The sequence below is a fragment of the Streptopelia decaocto genome (assembly GCF_964273445.1).
Source record: "Streptopelia decaocto genome assembly, chromosome: 13".
Taxonomy (NCBI): domain Eukaryota; kingdom Metazoa; phylum Chordata; class Aves; order Columbiformes; family Columbidae; genus Streptopelia; species Streptopelia decaocto.
In genome coordinates, this window is record NC_138668.1 from 15,614,668 (window position 1) to 15,640,279 (window position 25,612).

The following is a 25,612-nucleotide window of genomic DNA, read 5'->3' on the forward strand; positions in this document are numbered from 1 at the left end:
TCCCCTGAATGTCCTGTCAGCGTTTCGTGTCAATACTCTGGTCAGAGCTGAGCAGCCCTGCTCCTCAGTTAAAGCTGTGAAATCGTGCATCTAAACTTACAGCCAGGCTGGAGTTTGAGCAGGAAAAGGTCCCAGGATTTCAACTTCATCTTCATTTGTTTGACAACAGCTACAGTCGAAACACTTCTGACAACAATTTCTACAAGTCCACCGGCACAGCAAGAGATCCGAGATTCTAGCGAGCAGACCCTGAAGCCATTGGAAACCAAAGTACAAGATTACAACCCATCAATAGCTATTGAGACATAACATTCAGCTGTATTTATGTTTGTGTTTCTGCAACAGAACATTAAGAACTATATTTATTCCATCTATATCAACAGACAAGTGCTATGCAGTTACCAGCTCAACTTCGCCGATGCAATAACAAGGCAGGAAAATAAGCATTCACCACAGGTATTTTCCCTCTAGTAGTGGTGTATTATTATGTAGGCTGGCAAGAGGGTGATTTACAAAACACTATGGCGTAGCAACATGCTAGAGTGGAAACATGCTTATTCTTTCACGCACATCAAACTAATAGATTGGCCAATGTACAACAGAAGGAATTAAAAACAACGTAAGTGAAAGCTCTGATTTAATCCAGCAAGGGTCTGTTTAATTTGAAAATCACCATACAGCAACACGAACACATTTTGCCCCTGCAGGTGTATCAGCACATAATATCTGTATATGTTCCATATACATACAGCTTTACAGCCTGACGGACTTGCCCCTAAAATGGATTAGCAAAAGCACGCTGTCCACGCGCCTTCCCTCTGCTATGATGCTTCATTTAAAGAAGTTCCTTGACCCAGAAAAGTGTTTCATTCCTTAGGTTTCCAGAGTGGCACTGGCAGCATCACATGTACCTGCTCCTCCATGGTTGTGACCGCAGAGGGGGACACAGCTGCCCCATCTCCTGCCACCCCAGCCACACTTGCTTCAAGAGGAGCAGAAGCCAAACCTCAGCCCACTCCCCACCCACGCCAGCTCCAACTCGTGCGGTTCACAAGCAGCTCATTAAGCAGCACAAGGGCACTGCCAATAAAGGGCATCGCTGTAACCGTGGGGGGGTGGGACGTGCAGCCGCAAGAGCGCAGCATGTGCACACCCAGGGTCGAATCGCTTGACGATTGTATGTGACCTTGAAATGTCCCCAAGAAGCTGAAGAAATCAAGAATGTGAGATTTGCCTGTAGATATCCCCCCCAAAATCCTTGAGCCGTCTGCAGCACTGAGGAGCGTGCAGACACGGGGGCACCGTGCGAAGGGGCTCCCTCTGAGCCACGCTGAGAACACTCCACGGGAACGTTGCTTTTTGCTCCAGAAAAACAGTTTCTTCCATAAACAAAATCTGAACTTTAAAATAAAACAACTTACCCACTCAAAATGTGGTGCATTACTTATATGTAGGACATCAGTAAAGAGTCAGAAAATACGAGACAATCCCCCCAGGACAGAGTAAGGAGACAGAGCAGAGAGTGAATCATCAGATTAACTCACCTCATTTATTGGTTCCAACTGTCCTTTTAGACATCCAGCATGAAGTAAAAGGGAACAAAATGAAAAAGACAAAACCAGGTTAGCAATGCTCAAATAACTTTAAATTTTCTGCCATGATATGCCCTGGCCTGGGATGAGCTTGGATTTGTGGCCAGACAGCACCTTGTCCATGCTGGAGGAAGGACCAGGCACGAACTTCTGCTGCTTCCCATCCTCCACAAGCTCCCTCTGCTCCTCCTTTCCCAGGAGCAGAATTCCCAAACCCATCCTGGAGAATGAAAATCCTGCTCATCGCCCCTTCCTACTGGGGTATCACATGCAACCACGTATTTCCTTTTCTTTAATAACCTGTCTCTGATTGCCGCAACTGCTTGCGGACAGCAAACCATATCCAAATTTTCCAGTTAGATGCCACAGTGGAGAAAAAGGCTTTGTTCCAGATTCAGCTCATACAAACGTGGCTTCAATGCCAGCTCATTAAAAGCACGGCTTCTAGAAAGGGGCACAGCCTTGGCGTACTCTCTATTACGTGCACATCCCTTGAGGGCATCTTCAGTCTCATCCTCAGATGTGACTTGAGGAACGCAAAGAACAGAAGTTAAGTGCTTAAAACTTGAGTCACACACTCCAGTTTGAAAAGCTGCACCGCAGCCACTTCCCCCGGGTCGCGGAGAAAATCCACAGCAAAGGACGAAATCATCACACGCTGGGGTTTTATTCACAAAGCCACCCATGAAATATCATACTTGACCCACTTCATTTATAACTGAAGACTTAGTAGCATCTCAGGTGCCTGCTGAAATGTCTTTCCTATTGCTTTCCCCTGATAGTGTCTGAGAGTTTCCTAATTGTCCTGGCTGCCTTTCCCTTAAAGAGAAACCCAACCAACCAAACACGGAAAACCCCAACATTCTTCTCTACTCTTCCACATGCAGAAATCAGCTCCTAGCTTTATGTTCATGGCAGGGACAAGAGCAGCTTTTTACGAAGAAGCTGGGTTGCAGAAGTTGCCTTTTGTTCCAAGAACTCTCCCATGGACCATGTTTCAGCACAAGCCTCTCTTTTAAACTCCTCAGAAACCAGGACTTGATGAAAAGGCCACCGCTTGTTTAAAACATAAATTAAGAGACTGGAAATGCAGCAGTGCAATGTGACAAGACAGTGACCACCAGATATCCATGGACTGATTGTTTAAAAAAATTCTAAATGGTTTTAAGGGTTCCGTCATTCCTTTATTAACGCAAAGTTGCAGCCAAAGCTACAGTGGTTTAGTAAAGCTGCAACAAGAATATTTAAATTGCTCTAAAATGAAGTGGTTGGGTCTGTGCCACACGACTGAACATCGTAGCACGTGCGCTGAGAAAGAAGCGGCATTTCCGAACGGCCCGCGGGACACACCGACGCTGGTGTCACACGGGCCCCCTGGGCACGACCGGCCCCGCTGATGTGAAACCAGCCCTGGGTCCCACAGGCACCGCAATGAAGTGCTTCTGTGACCACTCACAAAGCCCGGCCAGGAAACAGGAGGACAGAAATGAGAACTGAACATTACCGTGCAGAAGTAAACAAGGGTGCTGGGGGATCCCAGGCAGCCAAGCTGCTGTGACACACTCAGCACCCCAGGAGAAGGCTGAGCCCCCAGCACCAGGGAGGTACCAGCACAAAATCACAGAACAGTTTGTGTTGAAGGGCCCTTCCCAGCTCCCAGAGCCCCCCCTGCCATGACAGGGACATCTGCACCAGCTCAGGGTGCTCAGAGCCCCGTCCAGCCTGGCCTGGGATGTCTCCAGGGATGGTTCATCCACCACCTCTCTGGCCAACCTGGGCCAGGCTCTCACCACCCTCAGGGCCAACAATTCCTTCCTCATGTCCGGCCTGAATCTCCCTCCTTTAGTTTAAACCATCACCCCTTGTCCTATCACAACAGGCCCTGCTCAAAACTCTGTCCCCATCCTTCTTGTGGCCCCTTTTAAGTCCAGAAAGGTGCACTGAGGTCTCCCCGGAGCTTCTCTTCTGCAGCTGAACACCCCAACTCTCTCAGCCTGTCCCCCAGCAGAGCTGTTCCAGCCTCGGGTCATTCCTGGGGCTCCTCTGGCCCCTCTCCAGCAGGTCCATGTGTGTCCTGTGCTGAGGACCCAGAGCTGGCCCAGCACTGCAGGGGGTCTCACCAGAGTGGGGCACAGGGGCAGGATCCCCCCAGACCTGCTGCCCACGCTGTGGGGATGCAGCCCAGGGTACGACTGACCTTCTGGGCTGCGAGTGCACATGGCCAGGTCATGGCCAGGCTTTCACCCACCAGTGCCCCAAGTCTTTCTCCATCCCTCCATCCCTTCATGCCGTGTCATATCATCCCAACCGGACCAAGCAGGGAACAAGGCAGCTGGGAGCCTCTATCCATGAGTGAACCTTTGTCAAGGGCCGCCCCGCTGTCCTAGAGCTGGGTGCCAGGTAGGGCTGCATCTCTATTTCACGTCTTTGTGGGCGCCCGCAGTCCACCCAGGCCCATGGGGAGGGTCACCTGCTCCAAAGCAGCACATACGCTCATCACAAACAGGTCAAGGGACCAACTACAGTCACTCACCATGGTGGTGTCCCCAGGGATGCTGCAGCAGGGTGGGGTCCCCACTGGTGACCAGAGAAGGCTCACATGCCCCACTACAGTGGACACTGCAGCCTGGGGACACCAGGGTTCCCTCAGCCACACAGTTGTGGGTGCCCCTCACACCCCAGCGTGACCAGCGCTACAGTGTGGGGACCAGGGGGTCCTCACCTCGCACACAGAAGCCCCCGACGGCAGCGCTGCCGGAGGCTCCGCCCGGCCCCACTCGAGCTCCCGCCGAACCGCGGGGCGCCGGGGGCTCCACCCGCCCTGGGGGCACCGCCCGAGTAAGAAGGGGCCGGGGGAACACGGTGGCCACGGCCCCGCGGGATGGGGGTCACGGGTGGCTCTGTCAACACCCCAGTGCCCGGACTCCCCGCACAGCTGAAAACGCTCCACTCGGATTTAGCTTTCAGAGCTACAGATGGAAAACGGGCAGCTGGGAACCGCAGGGCCGGAGGGAAAAATCTCTCGGGGTTTAAAGCAGCCCCGAATTTAATGCAGCCTCACAATGCTGGGGGGGAAGGGGATCCCACCCATCACGCCGAGGGCTGGGGCGAGCTCCAGCCCAGGGCGCCTGTGACCCCCACCCCGCCGGGCTGTGCTCGGGCTGGAGGCACCGATGAAGCTCCCAGCGCATCTCGGTCTGCCCGCGGGGTTTAGCATCCTCCTGTTCCCACTAAATCCTTGTGCAGGCTTAGGCCGCGCTCGCCCGCACCTGCGGCCACCCCACTGCCCCGCAAAGAGCAGAGAGAGCCCGGGGCTGCCCGCCCCGCGCGGGGCCGCGCTCCTACCTCGGCGCCTCCCGGGAGCAGCAGCCGGCGAGCCCCGCTCCTGCCCCGGCCCCGCCTGCCCCTCGCCGGGGCCGCCGCCGCCGGGAACTCGTCCCCAGAAGTTACCCCGAAGTTGGGCACCCGCCCCGGGCAAAGAGCACGGGGGGACCCGCGGCGGCACCGGCACCCGCCCCGCAGACGGAGCGGGAGGGTCGCCCCAGACACCCCCCCGGCCCCGCCCGGGGCCGCTCCGCACCCACCTGGATGTACGCCATCTTCCGCGGGGCGCGCTCGGCGCCTCCCGCCGCGCTCCTGCAGCCGCGGCGCCGCGACCCGCCCCGCGGAGCGGCACCGCCCCGGGCGGGGGGGCGGCCGCAGCCCCCCGCGGGCGACCAACGGCCCCGCCGGCGCTCCGCGGCCGCGCAGGCACCGCGGGGGCCGCCAGGGCGGGGAGACGGCGGGGTGGGCGCTCCGAGGGGCCGGCGGAGGCTCCGAGCGGGCGGGATCCCGCCCGGCCCTGCCCGCGGAGCCTCCGCCAGCCGCGGGCGCAACAGGTCCGCTGCAGCGCGGGCGAACACTGACCTCCAGAGGGCCCGGCGCGGAAATTCAGGGCTGGGAACCCCTCCTGGGCGCGGGGGACACGGCCCGGCCGCCGCGGAGCCGCCGGCAGCGCAGGCACGTCCGTGCGGAGCGGCGGCCTCGGCTGAGAACGCGCGTTTTATAGCGGTGTTTTCCTCCCAGGAGCTCTCTGGCACAGCGGATGCTGTGAGAACACCACGGTTTCAACAGCGTGAAGGTGGTTTCATCAGCTCGAGTGAACAAAGTTAGAACATACGCACTCGCATCTTCCCACCCGAGGATGAGGAGCTGGAGCAAGCAGCGAGCTTCTATCCGCACTGAGCATCACCTCCCTGGGCTTCGTGTCCCTGTGCTGCCGTTAGCAGAGGAAAACCTTTCAAAATACAGAAACAACTGAACTCATGGAGAATTCTATACTTGTTCACATAAACCAATAAGCAGCAGAAGCACTTGTTAAATTCAGCAACCCACATCAGTTTTATTAGATCATTACGTTTACACAACTTAGCGGTAACAGCGCAGCTGCAGGGTATTGTGTCTTCTCCAGGCAGCACGACGTGAGCCACCAACGGTGTGGTGAATCTGTGGCCCTTGCCAACACCACAACTGTTCGGTCCGGCCGACGTCAGCCCATGCATCTCCCTGTGCCTGTGCACGGGCTTGGTGATCCATCGGCAAACCCCGGCACATGGGTGGCTGGACTCGAGGAGGAAAGGGCAAACTTTTGGGAAGGGAGAGCACAGGAAAGGTGGAGATTTGGGGCTGTTCCTCTCAAGCACCACCTCAGTACCACACAAATGAGAGGATTCCCAATGCACAGCTTGAACAACGGCTCCTGCCCTCCGCTCTGGGCGAGACTCCGGCTGCGCTTCCAGCACCTTCCAAGCAGGGGAACTGACCTGAAGGCGCAGCAGAGGGGCCGCGGTTGGCGGCTCAGCGCAGGGGACGGGCGGCAGTCGTGTGCCAAGGGCGCTTCCCTGACTCATGCCAACCCTGCGACACTTCTGTTCGCTGTGGTGAACGCTAAAAACACCGGGATGGTAAAATTGCCCCCGCTCTGCAGAAGTACAACCCAAAGCCAGAGCCACTGCTGCTCCCCGGGAGCCGCTGGGGCAGGGCGGCTTTGGAAAGCTCTTGCATTCCTGCTCTCATTTAACGGCCCGTTTAAGTTCTCACTGAATTCAATGAAAAACTCCCGTTGACTTCCGTGGGAAGGGCCAGATCTTGAGTTAAAATAAATTCTCTTTTTCCCCAGAGAGAGCAGCTACTGCTTTAGAAGAATAATTACCATGGTGGAGATAAGCAAGAAAAAAGCCTGTAGTGCTTATTTGTTTCAGGCAGTTTTGAGCATATGATTAAACAGTGGTACAAGTTGTTTGTCAATTTTTACTCTCCAATTCTTTTTAATTCCAGGGCCTTCCAAGTGCCAGTGTTTCAAATGTCAGCCTTTACTTTGAATAGCGTTGCTCTTTTCATCTTGACTCACCACCACCATGATGCAGCTTGCACGATACAACATGGTGGAGAGAGGTTCAAACTCTTCAGGCAGATTTTTTGGGCTCCTTAAAGGCAGAATGCTGTGAGTCACAAAAACTACGGCATGCCTTGCTATATAAATATGATGTGCGTGTTTGGTCTTACTCTTTAAGAAACATTTAGGACAGAGAAAGGAAGATCCAATGTTGCGTCAGCTGTCACTCACTTTTTTTTGGCTGACACATAAAAGCAGTATGAACCCAAAAAGAAGAGACAAAGAACGAAGTTGTATGGGGGGGATTGCTAATAGTTTTGATTTTTAGAGGGAATGTTTTCACATGCTTTGGCAGCAGACTGCGGTACAAAGCCATAAGACAGATGCGCTTCCCTTGCCCGCTCGTACATACATTTAAGTGCCTTTTACACTGCTGCATGAAGGCTTTTAGATTACATCCTCGCAGCAGATATATTCACTAAGCAAACACAGCTCGAACGCACGGAAAATGATGGATTCAAAACAGCAGACAGGTGGTTATTGTAAAATCTAATTTCAAATCTGCATATGGCTGATGCTCTGATTAAGCTCTGCAGCTACAGCGCTCAGAATAAACAGACCCATTTGACATGATGACAACATAACCTTTGGATGTCCTTTGCTGTACACGCTCTGGGTCTGATAAGACATTCCATACTTCCCACATGGAATGGCTGCAGTGCAGATGGCGAGGCTTGCAAATGCAACAGCTCGACACAGAAAACAAGGTAATTAACAGTGCTTTTGCAGAACATGATTTTATGATAGATTTCTCTTCTTATTGATATTAATACACATCGGGAATAACATCAGCCAGAGCATGCGCTTGAGTCATTACAAACAGCCCAGCAAGTAGCAAAATGTACCTCCAGCACAGCAAATCGGTTCAGCAGCTCCTGACAAACCAGATCCAGGGCTGCTACTGTTCCAAATGCCATGTCCACGTGTCTTCCAAACCCCAGTCAAAGGCTTTCAGCTGCTTCGTGCCTTAAAGTTAAGAGGGAAGAGCATCACTCTGAAAAGTGGAGAAAGAAAGGAAAGAAAAGAAATCTGATGGCTATTTCAAAGGGTTTCCATTTGAACCCTCCTGAAGCAATTGGCAGCGCTGTCTGCTGCAAGGGGGAAAGCAAGGAGAAAAGCGGTGGTGCAAGATAAGAAGCGATGTCTTACTCTGCTGTTCATACGCCAAGCCCTTATCACCATCACTCGAGCCTGCTGGAATGGCCAGCTACCACTCCACCTAAAAATAAGTTTCTTATCTTCAGAATTTTTTATAAACAGCAAGCCACTGCAGCCCGTGCTTCCCCACTGCTGTTGGCAGCCCATAAAGGCCCAGCTTTTCTCATCATTACAGGATTAGCTCCGTTCCCCAGAGCACCATCCTTCCAACAAAAGCACCTTAGAGTCACTCCTCCAGAGCAGTCTCTAGCAACGCGTTTGTCTCCTTGCGGTTTCATGGAATTGCACTTCCCCTCTGTGGTTTTTCAGGCTTTACCTTGGCATTCGTACCCTGAAGAGGCAACTCCATGAGGTTTTATTCAAGAAGTTCTGGGAGCAGGACCACCCCCTGTGGCCTTCACCCAGGAGAGACAAAGGGCCGGCGGGCACTGATGCAGAGATGCCAAGCAGTGCAGTGGCACATGAAGGGGGAAAAGTGGGTAAATACCCTTATCTGGGGGTGCAAACCAGCAGATCTACCCCAGCGGCCACAGCAACTCAGCTCACCCGCCTTTGTCCCCGCTGTGTCCCAACAGAGCCCAATGTGCAGCGCGGGTGGGTTTGCTCTGGGGCAGGACAGCTCTGCCGTGCTGGCCCCACACTGCAGAGCCTTTTGGCAGCAAGGAATAGCTTGGATTTGCCGCAGGAACCTGTATTTATTCTAGCTCTGGGACTGAGTGTCAGGGTGCGCATCGTGCTTTGTTACAAGTGCAGAAAGCGCCTCAAGTGACCTGAGCTGAATTCTGCTCCCTGCTGATGGCAAAGCTGCGAGTTAAACCCCGCTGGCTGCTGCCCAAGCTCATGCGCTGGTCCCTTCACTCCCTTCTCCCCAGGTCCCCTGTTGCAGCGTGCCCAGACAGCTTTGTTTGGAGCAGGGGAAGGTGATCCCCTTCTCCCAGATCATTCCTGGTGTGCTCCAGGGCTCAGCAATGAGCCTGACCTTCCCAGCACCTCTGTCCCCAGCTCTGGTCCCTTGGGGCACACGAAGGTGAAGGAGCTGGGGCTCTTGAGCTGGAGGAGATTGAGGGGTGACTCATTCATGGGGATCAATATGGAAAGGGGGATTGTCAGGAGGATGGAGCCAGGCTCTTCTCGGTGACAACCAGTGACAGGACAAGGGGCAGTGGGTTCAAACTGGAACACATGAGGTTCCACTTAAGTATGAGAAGAAACTTCTTCATGGTGAGGGTGGCAGAGCCTGGCCCAGGCTGCCCAGGGAGGTTGTGGAGTCTCCTTCTGTGCAGACATTGCAACCCGCCTGGACACCTTCCTGTGTAACCTCATCTGGGTGTTCCTGCTCCATGGGGGATTGCACTGGATGAGCTTTCCAGGGCCCTTCCCACCCCTGACACTCTGGGACCTGTGAGGGTCACTGCAGCGGGGGATGATGCAGTTTCCATCAGGAGCTGGGCTGACCCCAGTGTGACAGACACAGATACCAACTAGTGGCAAAAGGGGAAGGTGCTACAACCCATTTCCATGACTCATCCAGCCTTTGGTCTCAGGCGTCTCCAAATTAACCCATCAACTCAATGGACACCTGTGAATATGCCCGATTCAAAGCCAAGATACTGTTTTCCAGGCTCCTGCATTTTCGGTGGCCAACTGCTCTTCAGATTACATTGGATTACATCCTCCTTCCCTGCAGTTTCCCTGAGCTCTTTTGTCCCTCTGGTTTGGCATTACCTACCCAGGATCTCCCTCTTGTCACATCTCCTGTACCTGATTCACATCCATAGCCAGGAGAAGACAGCCAGCACTGCCTGGCTTGTCGCTGTGCCTGGAAATCTCTGCTCTGCCTCCCTCCAGAAACAGCCTCTGCTGATGCTGCATCTTCTGCCGCCCATCTGGGTTATTAACTGGCCACCTGGCAGCTCCCTAATTGGCAATATCAGTAAAAGCACATTTTTCTCTTTTCTTATGTCTCCAGATAAAGTGGCTAAATTTGATCTGACATCCTCAGATCCTCATTGCCTCATGTAATTTATGATGGCCTTGCTTATGCTATAAAAATTACAGCTACTCTCTTGCACTCACACGCTTTCTATTTTGCCTTTAACATACATTCTGCCAGGGAACTGAATGACGCAGCATAATCTACTAAAGCTATTTCTATAGTAAACAGCGATGGAAACGGCAGCCAAAGGGCACGGAGCCTCCCAGGGAGCAGAGCCGCGGATTGTTGTGTCAAGCACTGGAATCAACATTCCTGCTCAAAGAAAACCTGGCCCTGGAGGGACCTGTCGCGGTTGAGTCACGCTGGGTTCCAACATGCTGACTAGTCTCAACACTAGTCTCTTCTCCGACTAGTCCCAGCACTAGTCCCTTCTCTAACTAGTCTCAGCACTAATCCCTTCACTGACTTGTCTCAGCACTGGTCCCCTCACTGACTAGTCTCAGCACTGGTCCCTTCTCTGACTAGTCTCAGCACTGGTCCCCTCACTGACTAATCTCAGCACTAATCCCTTCACTGACTAGTCTTAGCAATAGTTCCTTCTCTGACTAGTCTCAGCACTAGTTCCCTCACTGACTAGTCTCAGCACTGGTCCCTTCTCTGACCAGTCTCAGCACTGGTCCCCTCACTGACTAATCTCAGCACTAATCCCTTCACTGACTAGTCTTAGCAATAGTTCCTTCTCTGACTAGTCTCAGCACTAGTTCCCTCACTGACTAGTCTCAGCACTGGTCCCTTCTCTGACCAGTCTCAGCACTGGACCCCTCACTGACTAGTCTCAGCACTGGACCCCTCACTGACTAGTCTCAGCACTGGTCCCTTCTCTGACCAGTCTCAGCACTGGACCCCTCACTGACTAGTCTCAGCACTGGTTCCCTCACTGACTAGTCTCAGCACTGGTCCCTTCTCTGACTAGTCTCAGCACTGGACCCCTCACTGACTAGTCCCAGCACTGGTCCCCTCACAGCAGAGCCCTCGGTGGCTTCCCGCGTTGTCATGCCGTGCGAGCCGAGTGTCCTCAGCTGCTGGAGTCGCGGGCAGGTGGTGGCGCAAGGTCAGGCGTCACCGTGAGCCGAGGTCACGCTGTCCGCACGCCGTGATCTTGCGGTGCAGCGGGAGCCGTGTGGCTGTGACTCTCGGGTCCCGGCTCGGTGCCATTCCAGCAGCAGATCTCTCTGCAGAGTTCTCCAGTTCTGCCAGGACTCTTCTGCTTTGGAACTCAGTCCCTGCATCGAGGCCAAAAACGCTTGGATACGGCACGCTTTGGGTCACGCTAAAAAGCCCAGAGTATTTTCAGACTTCCGAGGAGAGAATGTTGTATTTATAGGGAAGTTCGGTTTTTCAGTTACTTTTTAATTCATTTTGCTTACGACTGGTTTATTCTGGTTGCTGGGCTGAGGAGTTAGCTCCTAGATTTCTTTTCCAGGCTCACGTTTCTGTTTGCAGACATAGGACAGAGCTATTTTTGTAATATCAGTCATTACAGGGAAAATATCTCACAGTCCCCACTGAAGTGAATTCCGAAGGAGGTGACCTCTATTTTTACAGCAAATTTCTACTTAGTGTTTGTTTCAATCTAGTGACTGAGAAATGAGCAGTACCAGCCTTTCTGAAGCCCAGAGCAGTCTCCCCGATGCTCAGGAGGCCTGATCCAGCAGCAGGGATCGTTCCGACCCAGAGCAGCGGGACGGAGCTGCAGACACAGCATCCCAGGGCTGAGCAAATGGGGGACGCAACCCAGGGCTCCAAAGTGACACGGCTTTAGAGATCAAGATACTCCAGATACTTCCAGTGCCCACTTTAAAAAGTAAGAGAATTTCTCCTAAAAAGTTCAGAGTGTGGGATTTTCTAGAATAAGGCAAACCCAGTCTCACACTCAGGTCTCTGTGAGACTCAAGGATGTAGTTGTGAGATAAACGCCGAGAGCTCTGGCTGCGTTACAAACTCACAGATGACTTATTCTAGCAGAAGAATCTCATGTCTGGAGGTTGTTTGAATAACTGCTACGACTCTTCCTATTTGATTCACACTAATTTAATAAGTCGCAATTTTTTTTCCTATTCATATGAATATTAAAAACTATATCAAACCTAGAAAAAGGAGGGGGAGGAATTAGCATTTATAGTTTTCTCCTTTCCAGCAGTGGCCTAAAGATGTCATTTAACGCAGAACCAGATGTGGTCAAGCACACTTTCTTTAGCTAAAGCTGAGCCCCGGGGCTGTGCAGCTGCAAACATTATCCCAAACCATTTAAATATCGCTGGTAAGAGAACAACTTTTAAATGATGAAACAAATGACCAAACCAGAAAAATAGAGATTGCTTAAAGCTTTTGGGAAAACAAACAAACAAACAAACATACATAATATCAGCAGCAATAACATCCAGTTCTGAGCTGAGAAGCAACAGCTACAGGAAGGAGCTGAGAATCATGGAGTTGCAAATACCAAGTCATTTGCCCAAACATGCCCTTGTCAGCTCCAGAATTCAACAAGTTCAAAAGGACAGGGCTATTTTTATTACAAAAGGCTCCTTTTCCAACCACCCCCTCGCAGCAACAGTGACCGTTACGTCTGGTTTTCCCATCTCATTAAGCAGATGTGCAAAATACTGGATTACACAGAAGAGCTAAACTGGGTGGGTTAAGGGGGTGATTTGCATTCTAAAGCACTGCAGTGTTATAAGCTCAGAAATACACGGAATTACCTCGGTTTTACCCATTTCTGTTCCTTTTTCCCCCCTACACACCATTCCTGTGAGGTTACCCTGCAGTGTTTCCACTAGGACGTAGTCCTGCTGAAGAGGGAGTCTGTCCATTCAGCTAAATGCAACCAGTATAAACGAACCAAGTCCTTTCCGAATTGAAATTTCCTTCTCATGGGGAATCTCTTCTCTGGAAACCAAAATCACTACACAGAACGACACACTGTGCTCTCTGCCATTCAGGTTCAGAGCTGCACCACTTGGAACACAAACCCCTCTTCACCACAGACCAAGCCAAGATCACACATAAAAATCTGCTCAAATCCAGGTGATAAAACTCCTCCTTGCTGCTGGGCATTCCCCTGCGTGTCTGACTGGAGAAACCTGTTCTTGTACAACATTTGCTCCCTCATTTTTTGCCCAGCTGGCCAAGTGATGCCACTGGGGAAGGTGTCCGTGTTCCTCAACCCGACAAAACCCAACAGAGCCCGCTAAGGCCTGACAGAGCCTGAAAAAGCCCAACAGAGCCCAATAAGACCCGACAAAGCCCAACAGAACCTGACAGAGTGCATCAGAACCCAACAGAGCTAAACAAAGCCTGACAGAGCTTTACAAATCTTGAGAGAGCCCGACAAGGCCTGACAGAGCGTGACAGGTCCCGACAGAGCCCTACGGAGTGGGGCTCAAACCACAACCTACCACAAAAGATACAGGGCCTGGAGGCTTTGGCCAACGCAGTTCATGTCGGGTTCCTCAGCAATGTCCTGCTGTGGGTCCAGCTCGCTGTGCCACAGTCCAGCCAGTGTCACCCGCATCACGGGTGACTCACCGCATGGCCATGGACCTCCCAACAGCGGTTTAGATGAGCCAAGGGCTGCATTAGCCCTTTCCCGAGGGAGGGAGCTCACTTGTCACCCTCCCTGTGACATCCCTTTTCTGGCATTGACCTGGGAACCTCATTAGCAGCACAAGTTTGCTGCAAACAAGCCCTTGTTGCTCTCAATGGGCAAAGACATGGCAGAGCAGCCAGGACGGCGTTAACCAGCACGTGTGGGCTCTTGTGCTCAATGAGAGCAGCACATTACCCACCCAAAATCAACTTCTGCTCTGCAAGTCATGGGTTTCTGGGACAGCTGTCGCTGCTAACCACCCAGAGCAAGAATCCGTATTCAAATAAAACACCTGTGCACTTCACGTGGAGCTACTCCAATGGCAGTCAGGCAAACAGATACTCAAACTGCCGCACTCCTGGAGCCCTTTGGTATGAAAGTCTCATAAAGGTCTTTATCAGCCAAATTTCACCACTGAAACAGCCCTTTTGAGGCACCTTTCACTGTAGCCCTTCATCTGCCATGGGGGGGTGAACAGCACTTTCACTAGCCGACATTTCAGAATGCAGAAAGTGGGGCTTAAACCACAACCTACCACACAAGATACAGGGCCTGGAGGCTTTGGCCAAAGAAGTTCATGCAAATCCCAGCGTCAGCTCCCAGCAAGGCCATCATGTTTCCCTTCGAGGGCTGATCTTCCGATGAGCGTCCAGCCCGGGCGATGCACCAGCTGCTCCTCACAGTGCAGCGAGTCCCTTTGCAGACAGCAAAGTCCCTCATCTCCCCTTTATCCCACCATCTCCCCTCCAGCTTATCTACATGGATATTTCTGTTGTCACTCGAAGCTGGATACTAATTTCATCCCGCAGCATCTCGTTTTAATTAGCTCTTAATTGCCACTTAACACAGGGATCATTTTGGAATACTATAACAATTCTTCCTTGAGGAATTATTTGAGTTTTGAAAGCTCGTTATGTGCCCCTATAAATATTTTGGGTAATGAGAATGATTTCAAGAAGCAAATTTAAAACCCCACTGCTCACACCAGCTCTGGATTTGCACAGTTTCTGTGAGCACTACCAGCATTTCCAAGGAGCAAACCATTCAAGTCAGTGTGTTTTGCTACCGGCCTCCCTCCCACCATGTCTTTATCTTGAAAGAGGGAACATTTTAAGGAGCACCTGTAAAACATGAGTGGTAAATGCCACTGCTCTGCTGGGCCTGGTGCTCTCAGCCAGGACCAGGACATCACCAAGACTCCACACTTCAAGGCAGGCAGCCAAGAAACTCATCCTTAGGCACACACAAAGTTTTGGCCAAGACTTCACAGAACCCAGAGTGTGAGGGGTTGGAAGGGACCTGGAAAGCTCATCCAGTGCAATCCCCCCATGGAGCAGGAACACCCAGATGAGGTTACACAGGAAGGTGTCCAGGCGGGTTGGAATGTCTGCACAGAAGGAGACTCCACAACCCCCCTGGGCAGCCTGGGCCAGGCTCTGCCACCCTCACCCCGAACAATTTTCCTCTCATCTTTCAGTGGAACCTCCTGTGTTCCAGTTTGCACCCATTGCCCCTTGTCCTGTCACTGGTTGTCACCAGAAGAGCCTGGCTCCATCCTCCTGACACTCCCCTTTCCATATTGACCCCCAGGAATGAGTCCCCCCTCAGTGTCCTCTTGTCCAGCTCCAGAGCCCCAGCTCCCTCAGCCTTTCCTCACACGGGAGATGCTCCACTCCCTTCAGCATCTTGGTGGCTGCGCTGGACTCTCTCCAGCAGTTCCCTGTCCTGCTGGAACTGAGGGGCCACAACTGGACACAAGATTCCAGGTGTGGTCTCCCCAGGGCAGAGCAGAGGGGCAGGAGAACCTCTCTGACCTACTGACCACCCCCTTCTAACCCACCCCAGGTACCACTGGCTTCCTGGCCACAAGGGCCCAGTGCTGGCTCATGGTCACCCTGCTGTCCCCAGGACCCCCAGGTCCCTTTCCCCTATGCTGCTCTCTAATAGGTCATTCCCCAACTTATACTGGAACCTGGGGTTGTTCCTGCCCAGATACAAGACTCTACATTTGCCCTTGTTATACTTCATTGAATTTTTCCCCGCCCAAGACTTGCTACGCTCCTGAACAATTTAGACTCTTGGGAGATTTGAAACCAGACAATTTGCCAAATTCTTACCCATATCTCCTGCGCTCTTGCAGCAGTTACAACCAAGTGCCAGTCTGCTTTATTTAGTGACCCGGCGGGCAGGGCAGCCATGGACGATTGATGCTGTGACCAGGCAGAGCCTCATTCATCCACTGCCTCCTCACCAGCCAACCCGGCCATAGCCTGTGTCACTCCTGGAAAACACCACACTGAAATCCAAGTGGATAAATGGGTTTACCATTTTGTCGGAGTCTGCTGCCGTTCTTCTCCCACCCACCCCCATTTTTATTTTTTAATATTCAGGAGATGTCACTTGCTTTGCTAGGGCCTGAATAGCTGGGAAAACACTTCCAGGCCCTGTGCAGAAATGTGTTTTGGAGAAGTGCCCATGATTCACAATCCTTATGACTAGTGAGTTTCTCCTTTTTGAAACACGCTTCACCAAGCCTCCAAGCATGTATGACGAAATCAGATGCTCAGAAGACACACGAACACCCTCGTACAACATCCGTTCCACCCGCAGACAGACCCGGAGAAAGACCCTGAACAACCCCCGCAGAAACCAAACCTACACAACCCATTGAAAATCAAGTGCAAGTCTGCAACATGCCTGTTAACGCACTGATGTTTGTGTGCCTAAACATGGCCCGAAGAGGTGAATTTCCAAGAAGCTGTAAGAATATATTCCTAAATACGTTGCACAGCACAGAGACGGCTTTTGCACAGAAATAGAGGAATGACTCATTTCCTCTGCGCTCGCGCTCCCTGCGCCACGCCAGCAGCAACTGGGAAAAGCAGGAGCAGTTTCCAGCACATCCAGACCTTGCTGAAGTTCCACCGGGACTCGTCTTTAAAACCAGGGATCCCCGGTGACAGTCTGGGAGCACAGCAGACACATTTGCAAAGGGTTCCCAAGCACTGCCCCCCTTGATGGGAGTATTGTATTTCAGCAGTTCAGTTTTGCACAGAAGGAAGCACTGAAGAGGGAACGGAGAGCTGCTCTCTCCCTCGCCTTGCCCTGAAGTGAGTGCACACGCTGCTTTGCCAGTCAATTCAGCTTTGAGTTTCTCTTCTCCCTGCTTGAGATCGGCAAGACTGAGCCAGACTGAAACAGCAGTGGAGAAGTGGGCTGTCCTGTTGGGGTTTGCTGCTGTTCTTCCTCTGTTCCTACAGCCTGTGGGTTTCCATCAGAACAGCAAGACTCTTCAAGGCAATTCTGCCACTTTCTCCACCAGAAATGCATCACAAGTGTACATTTTCATCCTTAATTTGCTAGCTAGTAACCCTCAGAGCATAATCCCTGTCACTCCTATCTTGATTTCTTATCTCCCTTTTTGATTTTCCCATCCAGATTATTGTACGGGCCCTTTGTGGCAGAGATAGAAGCCTACAGAGGATCAAAAGTACCATGGAAACTTTAGCAAACCCTTTCTACGCCCAGTTCAGCCCTGAGAACTGGTTATTCTGTAGGAAGCTTTGGTCTTGGTTTTAGGGGGAAAGTATTCCCAGGACTTTCAAGAAACACACGCCTTTAACTTGAGTACACAGACATTTTCTGAGTCTCTGAATCAGCACTGCTGTCCTTTAAGGGGGAAAATAAGGCTTCCTTAACACAGAAGACTGGTACACGATGGCATTTGATGCATACGCATTTGTAACAACCTTTAGGAGCTTTGTGTGTAAATAGTTATTTGAATCCTAACAGACTGTTGCACGGATACAGAACATACATTATCTACAGCGCCATCGCTGAACAAGTATTACGGTGCTTTGAATCTCCTATAAAGGAGTTGCAAATACACCAATTCTTGGTTATGTATTTACACTGCAGGCACACATGAGAGCACAGGTAGTCTCTTAATTACACATACTGTATGTCTGAGAAACCCACGACAGCGATAGAATGTACAGACAGATGTGTCTATGGTCAGCCCTCTATATCCTGCGTGTTTTGGAGTCGTGAGCGACTGGGAGCCCTGGAGCAGGGGGTGCAGGTCCCTGTGCCATCACCAAGGACCGCGCTGGCTGCTTTCCTACCAGCTACTCCAGCTTATTATCATCCCTCCGAAATTCCCTGGCCTCAGGGAGGACTCACCAGGCAGACATTTAAAGAGGTGAGACAGGAAATAAACCAGCCTAGAAAAGCAAATTTCTCGTGTCTGAACTCTTCTGGAGCCTTATGAAAATGGGATGCAGCAATAAGAGCCCCTTCCCCTCCAGGCAGCTTTAACTTGCATTAGCAGAACTGCATCAGCAACTCACTGCTGACCTTGGCTTCGCTACAAGGGAGGTGTTTACACAGGGATGGAAAGATTTTAAACAATTTATTCAATGAGCTGGATGCAAACGGGCTTTTCTTTAAACACCAAGCATGCAAGTCCTTAGGCCAGTTAATTTTTTGTTAACAGATTTATCGTGAAAGGAAACTCCTATGTTCCTTTAATGATTTTCTGCTGAATAGAAACTCAGGCTTCAAACAGAGAAATATATGAGAGCAAGGAATGAACAGAGACTGGTTATTGCTTTTAAAGGAAACCATTAATAGGAGATAATGCTATTAAAGAGGTAAAAGATCTAACTCGGCTTCCTCCGCGGTGACTGAGTGCTGACACTGGAGGAACAATCTGCCCCCAGCCCTGGCCAGCGCGGAGCCCGTGCCCAGCGCTGTCCTGACGGCGCCTGCCTCGCACGGAGCTACTCACAGAGATCTGCACATACTTACTTACAGCCTAGGTTTGACTTAAGGATTAAAAGGCTAGGGGTCTTGCTGTTATTTCGCTTTAATAGGAGGCAGCAGCACAAGCCACAAGCATATAGTTCTGGCATCTTCCTGAAGACTAAGAAAGGATATATGCACAAATAAAGGACAGGTAACTTGCTGGCCCATCACACAACCCCTGCTGGTTTCAGCTGTGCTTTTTCCGCATTTAATAAGGCATAACCTACACAGTTTGGAACAGAGATGTGTGCACATACCACGCTGAAAAGCTCATACAGATACTGCAAAATGAAGTCTTAGCTCTTCACTAAGCACCAGAAAAAGCAGATTTTATGCAGTGACCTGAAAGTGGAGCCAGGGAAACATGAACTGAATCCTGCTTAATCACAGAACCACAGAATGTCAGGGGTTGGAAGGGCCCTGGAAAGCTCATCCAGTGCAATCCCCCCATGGAGCAGGAACAGCCAGATGAGGTTACACAGGAAGGTGTCCAGGTGGGTTGGAATGTCTGCACAGAAGGAGACTCCACAACCTCCCTGGGCAGCCTGGGCCAGGCTCTGCCACCCTCACTGGGAACAAGTTTCTTCTCATCTTTCAGTGGAACCTCCTGTGTTCCAGTTTGCACCCATTGCCCCTTGTCCTGTCACTGGTTGTCACCAGAAGAGCCTGGCTCCATCCTCCTGACACTCCCCCTTTCCATATTGACCCCCATGAATGAGTCCCCCCTCAGTCTCCTCTTGTCCAGCTCCAGAGCCCCAGCTCCCTCAGCCTTTCCTCACACGGGAGATGCTCCACTCCCTTCAGCATCTCAGTGGCTGCGCTGGACTCTCTCCAGCAGTTCCCTGTCCTGCTGGAGCTGAGGGGCCACAACTGGACACAATATTCCAGGTGTGGTCTCCCCAGGGCAGAGTAGAGGGGCAGGAGAACCTCTCTGACCTACTGACCACCCTGCTTCTAGTTCACCCTCTGAGCGAGGCAGCACACAGCCCAGCCCACCCCACGGCAGCGCCCGGCGCACCCCCGGGCTCTCATCTCTCCAGGGCACGGAGCTCTGTGCTCCCACGGCTCTGTCGCTACAGGACTCTCCTCCTACAGAGCACACAAACCTGCCGAGCGCAGTCTCGAAGCCGCAGGTAGTGTTTACTGAAAAAAAGATAACAGGAATTTAAATCTTGAGGCACAAGATCCTTTAAACAGCTGTTTATTACTACAGTGGAATATTAAAACAAACCCACCAACTTTTAATGGAAACAATAAAAGTGCAAATGTGTTTTGATAGTAAATAGGAAATGAATTTATAAATGTTTCATTCAAATGGGTTGATGCTCTGAGCCTATAAACACTTCAAAAACAAAGAATAGCAGCTGAACACTTTAGTTTAATCTTTGGTCAGATTATTAACCAGCAAAAAACAGTTGTACCAAGAATGTCCATTGCAAAAAGACACTTAAAATTGACATTACTCTGCAGAGATTCAAAATCAAAAGAGGAATGTTTTCAAGATATTTGGTCAGATAAGAAATTACAATATCTTTGAGAAATACACAGCATTTTTTTTAACACAAAATGGCATTTTGGTACTGCAAATCAACTTATTCTCTTGCAGGTGTGACTCCTTCCCAATCAACGTTCATTAAAACCAACTTCATTTGCACAAAGTCTTTGCAAAATAAGAACCAAGAACGCACATTAGTGGTAAATAACATTCTTTCCTCTGTGTTTGTGTTTCAGTTCACACACACAGAGGCCACCACTGTATCTATGATACATCACAGCAGTTCAGGCTTAACTCCACATTCCCATCTGGTTCTGTGTAGGTGCCCCTTACTGGGGAGCAGGCGGAATGCTCGCAGGATTATCCGTGTGGGTCACGTTCTCTGCCCGCCCTGGCAGATAAGGGCCCACAACAGCTCCAGGACGCAGCCGGTACCGGCACTGTCACGTCTGTTGTGGAATAAGATGAATACCGTAACAGAACACAACTTTTATCAGCTCCTTTTGTCAAGCGTATTCATGAACGCACGCTTTAGAGCCGATAAAGAAAACACATTTAATATCTCCGTTGCACAACGGAGCCACCAGTTATTCTGAGTTATTGTCTCAGCCCCCAGCAGCTGCCCGCAGGCAGCCCCGCTCCTCACAACGCTGCCCACGGCCCACGTCAAAGCACACGCACACGTCTTGGCCCATCACAGGCTCAAAAATGCCTTGCTGAGCAAAAACTCCCACTGCAGATCTGCCTGCACGGCCAATAAATGGAGGGTTTGCTTCGTTGCATTCAGCCCGCTTTGGAAATACTGTCAAAACTAATCCCATTTCCATCTCTTTTCCCTGCACTCCAAGCCTGCCTGGCTTCCAAAAGCTCCTCCAGCGTCATCCCATGGCCTCTGGCTGCTTGCAGTGCATCCTCAGAGTTCTCCATCACTCTCACCCGCCCCTCAGCCCAACCTTTGTTTTCCAAACTCCTTCTATTCTCCATCTCTCCTTGTCACGCGTTTCCTGATGCAACTCTCTTTTCCCGGATCACCACACTTTTCCAAGAAAGCCCTTACCAAGTCTATTACAGACTTCCATGTACTGCACCAACACCAGATACACCCCAAATATGCACTCCTTCTCATAGCAAACAGCACTTTTCAGAGACGGGGATGCGCAGTGACGTAAACAGAGCGACAGCTGACTGAAGTGGTTACGACACCAGCACTAACAGCTCATGGGTTTTTATGTCATGACTTCAGGCGGCCACGATACCCGGGGCCGGTCACCTGGTCCTTCTTTGGGCAAAAGATTCAATGGCATCAACTGCAGAGCTGCTTTTCATTTCAAACACTGAGTAAAACAAATCTGCAAAAATAGTACATATCACAGCCTGCTTACTACCAAAAAAAAGTATCAAAACACCAAGATAGCTCACTTAGCCTTAAATACCATGTGCAAAGAACATTTGATCAATACTACCTATAAATACCCTATTTGTAGAAAGAAGCACAGTGCTTCATATATAAAAATAACCCAAATTGTAGGTGTGACCTAGGCTATAATTACCTGAAAATAAGACTGCAAGAGCAGTTAAAAAAATAGACAGAAGTAGGCAAACATCTGCTTAGGGAGTGTTTCCATTTAGAAAAATAGATTTCTATAAAGTTTCGTAGATTTTGTAAATGTTTGTTTTGTGCTCTGATGCCTAGAACTGTGAATAAAGCAGATCGGTATCTCCGTGTACACCAGGGAGGAGGAACATATTAGTAACTTAGTTATCCTAAAGCTTCCCAGAAGTTACACTTGGTCATTTATAATAAATTTCAGCCTGCTCACCTAGGACACAGCACAGTGGGTAATAAGGCACACGCTCAGCTGCCTGACCACCAGCAATTCGGCAAACACATTCTGGGTCTTAATACATCTAATACGTGAGCAGGTGACCCAGTATAACGAGGATTTGCAATTGTGCGTTTGCTGACAGGCTGGACCACATCAGGATCCCATAGAGCAGGTACCGCGCTGGGAGCTGCTGCGATTCACCTCGCCAGGCTGTGCCAGAGCTGTACCACGAATCAGCGCTAAATAATTTTGAGGTACCCTCCTCCTCCCCACACGAAGATAACGATTCGCTGTGCCACAGCACTAGAAAACCCCATGGGGTTATTTGGTCAGGACGCTGCCACACGCACACCAGCGGTGAGGCAGTCAGGCAAAAATCCCCCCAAACTCCTGCCGGAGAGCAGGGGGGCACAGCAGTCAGCTCACGGCACTGACACTTGGACTAGTTTAAGGTTTGTTCCAAAAAAACCCCCAAACCACCAGAATTTCTTAGTTTTGTTGTTGGTCCTTGAGGTAAACGCTAAGAAAATAATACTCAAAAAAATAATGCATCTCAACAAGAACCCACAAAAAAACGAACCTCAGAGTATTTCCTTCAAAGAAGATTGTCCTCAGGATGATTCAAACATCAATCCTTTAGCAAAATACTAATGCCTCCTCCATAGCAAGCACTTAGTGAGGCCAATTCTCCTAAGAAGGCCTTTGTGAAAATAAAGTGCTATTTGTTTCCTTTTATCTACATTTCAGCCCTTCAGTATAACCTTCACTTGAACACGGAAAAGTGCAACTAGATACCTCATACTGCTGTTGGAGAGATTTCGCTTCTTCCCTCAATTTTACATTAACATGCATATTATATTTCTATGCAGCACGATGTATGTTACACAGGAAATTCAAAGCATGTCATGAGCATTTCAAACTGTGACCGACAACCATGCTCTAGTGCTCATCGCATTTTAAGAGCATTTTGGTACATTGCGGGGGGCTTTGTTGCACCTACACAATTTTTAAATCCAAAATGGATTTTGTATCATAAAAAGCAAATCTCAGAAAAAGGTCAATTTTGCCACTAAGACAATGAGTTAACTTGGATTTCCTGAAATGTCCGTTTGAGCCCATTAAAGTTCAGTTTGCAAACAGCTGGCTGAACGTAACACTTCCCATGTAAGGCACTTCCCGAAAACTTCACAATTTTCCCATGAACAACCAATGTGATTAAAAAACAAGAAACACAACTTCAGTAAGTCTTGGCCTCTGGTTTCCCAGTTTTCTCAGGTCAGGGACAAAACCGCAGAACCGCATTTTAAAAAGTCGCACCTTCCTGCGGCAGACGCGGGCTCTCGATGGGCCGGCAGGCTGGGAGCACCCGTCACTCCGGCAGGGCCCGTGGGCCACTCCGGCTCACCCGGCTGCCGGCTCACTCGCCCGGTGGCTCCTGCGCGGCCTCAGCGACGTGCCGGCACGGGGCGGGCGCTGGCCGCAGGTACCGGGGGCTGCTGTACATCCTGATGACGTGCGGGGCCTGGATCCAGGTGTTGATCAGCTGGAAGGCAGCCAGGTCCAGCGTGGGCCCATCGAAGGCGGCCAGCAAGTTCACGGGGGCAGCTTCCTTGAGGAACCGGGGCAGCGCCAGCGCCTCGGGGAGGCTGGGGTTGCCCAGGAAGAAATGCATCAGCACCTGCTTGCGCAGGCAGCCCCTGAGGTACAGCACCAGGTCCTCCAGCCGCTCCACCAGGAACCGCTCGTCCCAGGCCTCCAAGGGCCCCTGCAGCAGCAGGGAGAACAGGGCCGTCTTCAGCACGTAGGAGGAGAGCACCCGGCCCCACTGCGAGCAGAAGGGCTCCTCCAGGCCCTGCCCGCGCAGGTCCCGCAGGCCCTTGAGGATCTGCAGGCACTTGAGGTGGCAGGAGGAGGCCGGGGCCTGCTCCTTCAGCCAGCTCAGCAGCCGCTGCTCCTGCCGCGAGGCGTTCAGCCCCCACAGGGCCTCGGGGGGCTGCGGGCCCTGCGCCGGGCCCTCGGGCGGCAGGGCCGTGAGGTAGAGCGCGTCGCCCAGCGGGATGGCGGGGATGAGGCGCACGGCCATGGAGATGTGGCAGCAGACGTAGTCGGAGCAGGGCACGATGTGCAGCGTGGGCGGGCGGCCGGGGCAGGCGGACAGGCTGACGCGGCAGCGCTCCTGCAGCCGGTACCGCACGGCGCCCAGGCAGCGCTGCAGGTGGCCCTGGAACCAGCGCAGCACCAGCCCCGAGGAGAGGTGGCTGTGGCCCTGCAGCTCCACGCAGAAGCCCTCGGCGAAGGGCCGGTAGCGGCGCGGCCAGCCGGCCCCGGCCCGCAAGCCGCAGAGGAAGGCGCCGTGCGGCCCCAGCCCCTGGGCGGAGCGCGGCTGCGGCTCCAGGCGCGGCGGCAGCCGCAGGGGCACCAGGATGTCGAAGCAGTCGGGGCTGCGCACCTTGTGCTGCTCGTAGGCGCTGCCGATGCGCACGAAGTCCCCGCGCAGGCTGAGCGCCAGCGGGCCGGGCTGCAGCCCCTGCGCCTTGGCGGCGCGGACCAGCTCGGCCACCACGCGCCCGACGTGCGCCTTGCTGTGGCCCAGCACGTGCGGCGAGAGCCGCAGCTGCCGCGCGTGGAAGTTCTCCAGGAGGCTGCGCCGCGACCCCGCGGGCGCTCCCGCCGCCCGGACCCCGCGGGGCCTGGGGCCGCCGCCCGCCGCGCCGCAGCAGCGGGCCAGCAGGCAGCCCAGCAGCAGCAGCGCCGAGCCCTTGAGCAGCGGCACCGAGCCCGCCTCCGCCTCCGCCGCGCCCTCCCCGGCCGCGCCGCCCCGCACCGCCTGGTACAGGCAGAGGAGCGCGGTGCAGAGCCCGGTCACCAGCGGCCAGAAGACCCGCAGGCTGAGGGTGCAGACGGGCTCGGCGCGGCGGGGGCTCGGGCCGCGGGGGTCGCCAGCACCCGGCCCCGCGGGCGGGGACCGCCCGCCCCCGCCGCCGCCGCCCCGCTCCTCCGCCCCGGCCGCCCCCAGCGCGGGCCGCGCCGCCGCCCCCCGCCCCCGGCACGGCCGCCGCGCTCCCCCCTGCCTGCCGCCGCTCCGCTGCGAGGCTTCCTCTTCCGAGGGGAGCGGCGCCGCGTCAGCCGCCACTGAGCTCAGAGGAAATGCCGCGGGCGGCGGGCCCGGCCGCGGCGGGAGGGCCGGGGGCGTTGTCCGACCGGGGCCGCCCTGGGGCGGGGACGCCGCCGCCCGCTCCGGCCCGGCCCGGCCCTTCCCGTCCCGTCCCGCCGCGCCGAGGGGCGAGGCCGCGCCCCGGGCCCTGCGGCGGGGAGAGCGGGCCCCACAGCCCGGGCGGGGGTGCCCTGCGCCGCTCTCGCAGCTGCCCGGCCCCCCAAAGCGGAGTGCGAGCAGCTCTGTGCGTGCCGAGCACACCTTCCCGTACCCATCTCGAGGTTTGTGGTGTAAAACGGAGTGTTTTCTGTGTCCCCACAGCAGGGGGAGGGCTGTGCCGTCGGCAGTGTTCCTGCCCGGGCAGTGCTGCCGTGTCCCCAGCTTCCCATGGCACGTTTTTCCTCCAGAAAGTGTTCAAGGTCTGTACTGCTGCAGGGGAGTCTCTCCTAAAAGTCTCAGTGCGAAAGAGACATCGAAGTCATCATCATTAATTCACCAGGGCATGTATGGTCTGCTGCCATACTAGCGGCTGCCTCCAGTCGAATAATTCACAAGTCTGCTG

The 25,612-nt window shown here is 52.7% G+C and overlaps 2 protein-coding genes and 1 long non-coding RNA gene across 5 annotated transcripts in view; all 3 read right to left on the reverse strand.

Moving 5' to 3' along the window:
• Nucleotides 1–5,308, reverse strand: part of SYT17 (synaptotagmin 17) — a 54,148-nt gene extending 48,840 nt beyond the window's left edge. For both annotated transcript variants that reach the window (XM_082064615.1, XM_082064616.1), the window contains exons 1-3: nucleotides 5,177–5,308; nucleotides 1,545–1,562; nucleotides 101–249 (exon numbers count right to left, since the gene is read on the reverse strand). In XM_082064615.1, the coding sequence (XP_081920741.1) occupies nucleotides 101–249; nucleotides 1,545–1,562; nucleotides 5,177–5,191 (182 nt within the window). In that variant the 5' untranslated portion in view covers nucleotides 5,192–5,308. The remainder of the gene's footprint in view (nucleotides 1–100; nucleotides 250–1,544; nucleotides 1,563–5,176) is intronic.
• A 1,851-nt stretch (nucleotides 5,309–7,159) lies between these two features.
• Nucleotides 7,160–16,572, reverse strand: LOC309445593. 2 transcript variants are annotated; one of them, XR_014185312.1, is made up of 4 exons: nucleotides 16,467–16,572; nucleotides 15,887–16,065; nucleotides 8,176–8,245; nucleotides 7,160–8,020 (listed from the first exon to the last, which is right to left on the reverse strand). It is a non-coding gene; the product is annotated as an uncharacterized lncRNA (long non-coding RNA). The 2 variants fall into 2 exon arrangements; XR_014185311.1 differs by lacking the exon at nucleotides 8,176–8,245.
• A 3,188-nt stretch (nucleotides 16,573–19,760) lies between these two features.
• On the reverse strand, nucleotides 19,761–25,325 carry ITPRIPL2 (ITPRIP like 2; the record flags this gene model as incomplete). The annotated part of the gene is made up of 2 exons (XM_082064702.1): nucleotides 19,761–25,198; nucleotides 25,312–25,325. 2 exons carry the CDS (start codon nucleotides 25,323–25,325, stop codon nucleotides 23,314–23,316), a joined length of 1,899 nt encoding a protein of 632 aa, XP_081920828.1. The 3' UTR covers nucleotides 19,761–23,313.
• Between the last annotated feature and the right edge of the window lie 287 nt (nucleotides 25,326–25,612).